General features: G+C 44.2%; 1 protein-coding gene across 1 annotated transcript; it reads right to left on the reverse strand.

Moving 5' to 3' along the window:
- Positions 1-1,089: 1,089 nt before the first annotated feature.
- T265_08434 (hypothetical protein) lies at positions 1,090-2,832 on the reverse strand (the record flags this gene model as incomplete). Its single annotated transcript, XM_009174235.1, has 2 exons — positions 1,090-1,226; positions 1,959-2,832. The coding sequence occupies 2 exons, from the start codon at positions 2,830-2,832 to the stop codon at positions 1,090-1,092; spliced, it is 1,011 nt and encodes a 336-aa protein (XP_009172499.1).
- Positions 2,833-4,532: the final 1,700 nt, after the last annotated feature.

Here is a 4,532-nt window from a genome sequence, read left to right on the forward strand (position 1 = left end):
TCCATGGGTGAGATTTAATGTTGCCTAAAACGGTGTGTGTGTGCTTTGTTGCTGATCTTAGGCGTGTAACAGCCTAAAAGATTGGAAACTTTCTCAGAGGCTCGATTCTACTAGGCTGCGACATATATACGCCTGATTACGGCACAATTCTTGATTACTTGACAAGATGGTGGCAGGATAGGTGAAGTACATCCGAACACTGCTCAGACTGTCACTGATAGGAGGCTTCTTGATTTGGGATACGCGATTGCAACTATGATAATTTTTGGAGGTGAACATAAAGGCTACCAGACACTTTAAGATTTGACTGGTCTGCTGTCATCAAGGTAGGCAGATGGATGAACGAATAAACCGTTTTGTGCCATCAGGCCAAAATATCTGGATAGACTGATCACTCATAACATCAGTCGACTGGGAAAGACGGAGATGGAATGATGATGACTGGACGTGGTCATAAACATCGCTTTACCAGTGAGCTCAACAGCAATCGAACTTGTTACTGTCGCATCCGAAACAGTGCGAATCAGACAGAAAAGTCATGCTCCGGATTTTTACTTCTAGGCTTACTGTCTCTTCGAAGCTGTGGTGCTGAAGGCCGAATATCTACAACACAAAACCTTGTGAGTCTTCTTAAACGTTATCCAAAAAATATTTAAAAGAGCAGGCAAAAGATAAGGAAAATGGGAACGTTTCCAGGCCTCTGAGTAGTGCCCAACGGACTATGCACTGAAGTGCATTCTCACAAATTGACGGACCGCCTTCATTCGAGAGTGAGCGCTTCTTGTACCAGGTGTCTTCCTTTGTTTTATTTTCAATGATCATAGACTTTACCCGATAAACAACCATACCTCTCGTATCTCATGCCGTCTCTTCTGGTTTGTTGTGTATTAGATTATAATCTGCGGTTTTTCCAAAAGTTTCCTCTCACGTTCGCGACACAAAATTCGAAAAAAAATACTCGAACACATTTTTGTAGTGCACTACTCATAAGGTTGCTGAAAATAACTCGACAGCCCACGACCGGTTTCGCCCTTCCGCTTGGGGCTCATCAGGTAGTCACAGTCCCCGAGTTTCTGTCAAACTTATGTTCTAATTGAATGAGTGTATATTCGCTAATTTCGTGCAATTTGGTTTCAAGTGCATTACAAAAATATATATGTATCGCGATATCTCAAATATCGTAGTGACTAAGGCATGAGGCGGCCTGGTGCAACACATTCGGCTTCCTGGAAAAATCACAAACGAGAGATTCAGCTGGGTTCCAGGTGAACCTCTGGAAAAACCAAATTAGTTTGCAAATGAGTGTATAATCGCTAATAGTCGGACATCTTTTAAAGGGACAACAGAACGAACAATGCAACTATGACTATGTTGTCATCTCACTGATACGGTGACATTGGTCTGTTGTGTACACGTGCCTTAACACGCCACCCAACACAGTCACTATTCGAGTGTCTTTCAGGCGTACACACCAACGCTCATTGCTGTGTGATTGACGGCCTCATGCACTCCTATTCAGACAAAATAAGACGGTGGTTTTTAGTTTTTAACATCACGTTTTGTAGAGTTCATTGAATCCACCAACAGCTGCGGTCGAGAAGTTTTGGTTCGTATTTTCTGTCCAGTTTATTCTGCATTTTGGCGTGCTGGTGACACTTTTGAACTCGTTCGTTATGAAGCAGTTGGCAACGCCTATAGACACGTCCACTGGAGCTGCCTGTCGTGACCTGAGTGCATAGGTCACAGTCGTTGAGCCTACAAGTTGTATTGCTTGTGCTCAGAATTGTATACAGATGATGTGCTGAGGGTTCTACACACCGATTGCCCCCGGTGTGACAACGCGACCCTTTCGCTCGCTTTGTCAATCAACCTAGACAAAATATCAGCGAACAAGCCCCTCTAGTTACGCCTATTTGTATGCCGATTCAATTAAAGAGTTATTATACAGCCAAACTTACCCTCTGTCTGTTTCTTTATCCCATCTCGTTTAGGAATCATCATGCCTTCAACCGTTTGATCACAGTTCAAGGATAAATCACTATGTTCAGCTGTTGAACATCCCGTCCAGACAAGATCATTGGCATATAAGTGCTCCTCATTCAATGTAGCCTGTTCAACAGGACAACTGTGCTGTTTGGTGTACTGAACAACTTTGGCATCTACCGGGGGATCTTCTGAGCTACGGTCAAGTACGTGTGACCTCCTGGCAGCCACTGGGTCGGAAACATTACGACGGTATGGGAGTGGAATCGAAAGGGTGTGGAACGAATTTTGCCTTGCCATAATGGTCGGACCGGGCGGGAAGGGAAAGGACTGCTTCTTTTGTAGCTGACTGAGAACACTGGCTTCCAAGCTGGAGGTCATCATCGAGGATGGGTGTTGAAATGTTTTCGGAATAAAGGTTGCCGTAGCCATTGCGGCTGCGGTTGCGTTATGGTCTGTCGTGAGGGCAAGGTTACCGACAGGATACATACAGGCGGCACTCAGGACAATGGGTGTGGTGGAGTCGGGCAAAGAGCGGTGACTAAGGCAACCATGAAGTATGGCTCCGAAGGCTGCCAATCCCAGGATGCAACCCACTGTGAGGCAGGTGCGTTGGTCCGAGAAAATTCCCACGAGCATCAAAATGAGTGACACTGCCACTGAACTCATCAAGATGATAAGCACAAGCTGACTAAGAAGGACGCGAAAGGTGGTTCTTTTCAGAAGATTTTGGGTTTTCTTCGCTGAAAACTGATTGTTCCCACCATCAAGTTTGATCCAAGTTATATTGTCCGGAGTGTTTTTGTTGACAGCGTGTTCCTCTGTGTTCCAACTGCCGAAATGCTTCATACGGAGGGCTATAGCGTCATCCACGATTTAAATCAACCGGTTCGAAATCTTCTAAAAGGAAGTATGACATTTAGGTGTGTTTTTATACAATCAAGGTAAAATGACACATTCCTACGTGGCTTAAGGGCAATAGACCGTGGTCTTCCACGAAGAGGTTTGGCAACCCACGCACGAGATGAGAAAACAACTTTCTAATAGATAAGTCTTGGTATTTAGTAGATCGGAATGAAGGCGAGCACCTGTAAACTGTAAGAAACTCGAGCCATTTACCCAACTACCTAAGTCGGCCACCAAGCCCTTCACTGAAGAATATCGTAGAAGGGGGGGGCTCAGTCAAGTTCTATGTTGTCACCAACTACATTTTTCAATGCGACTTTTTAGCCGTTGCTCAAAATCTGGTGTTCAAGTGGAACATGAGGTAGACAGAAACTCTGGGGCTGTACCAACATGATGGATCTCAAGAATGGCGGAGATGATGAAGAGTTTTCAGTTGTCCTTCAAACAGACTGGTTTATCAAGAAAATAGACAATAACGACTTCAGCGAAGCAGAATGATGTTAGCCTTGAAATGGATTCGTTTTCGCATTTTTTTCAGGATTGGGATTTTGTTTATGCCTAGAACTTACACGTAAAACAAACGTTCTTCCATTGTTCTCATTTATGGTTCCAAATATGTGGCGTGCAACAATTTGTGGTCATTGATGTCATCGGGAATTATAAGCGGCATATACTACAATACTCGACAAAAGTGCAAGGCTCCAGTCGAAGAAAAGGTTCATAGGCGAGAACGCAGTGTTTTTCAGCGCGATATCCTGGAACCACAAAGCTGAGAAAGGTAAAAATGTCCCACGTCCCAAGTTTTTGTTTTGTTCCACGTTATTTCATTGAAAACGGTTCACAAAATGTCCACGAACCTGTTAAATTAAGTGACAGTTTTACAAAGTCGTACTAAAAGTATCCGAAAATTTCAGTTTTCCTGAGATATCACCAGTTTGTCCAAGTTCTTATTAGGGACCAATATGCTTTGTTGGAAATCAGGCATTTTTGTGACCCGGTGACATAGTTGTACCAGTGAAACACATATCGTCACAGCAGTTTCCACTATGTGAATCTCAAGCCGGGTATCTTTCACAATTTATCCGAGCAAACATCCCCAGGAAACATGAACAACAGATGTTCACGAACAAAACATTTCGGTTTTCGAAAAAGTCTGGTGACAGTCAGTAGATTTAATGCTGGGCAACGTTTCGCTTTCGAGACAAAAGATTCGTCAGGCCAAGTGACTAGGTTCTGAGGTTGATCGAGATTTAAGGCGGAAGGAGAACCAATCAGCTAAGTCAAGCTAAATCTCTGTTGGGTGTCGGCCGATGGATTTTAGTGTGTTAGAGTGGTTGAACAAGTGTTGGTTCGGTGGGGAAACCTACATGTGTTTGGGTCCACCCTAGGGTCTAGTTCTTCTGGTTCGGTTCTTTTGATGGTCCCTCTTGAACGTCGTTTGAACATTCTGTCCGTCTGTGTGGATGAGCCAGTGCTAAGATAGTTGTGTAAAGGGGATGTTGTGAACTTAGGTCGGGTTGGGATTTCCACCCCCAACCCCCACTTATTGCTAATGATTCTATGTGGATTGACAACCACACAGTCACATGTCAACTCGGCTTATCTAAGGCCGCTTTCCATACGCTCGCCAGTTCTACACCCTC

Source organism: Opisthorchis viverrini, assembly GCF_000715545.1.
Source record: "Opisthorchis viverrini unplaced genomic scaffold opera_v5_219, whole genome shotgun sequence".
Lineage (NCBI taxonomy): Eukaryota > Metazoa > Platyhelminthes > Trematoda > Opisthorchiida > Opisthorchiidae > Opisthorchis > Opisthorchis viverrini.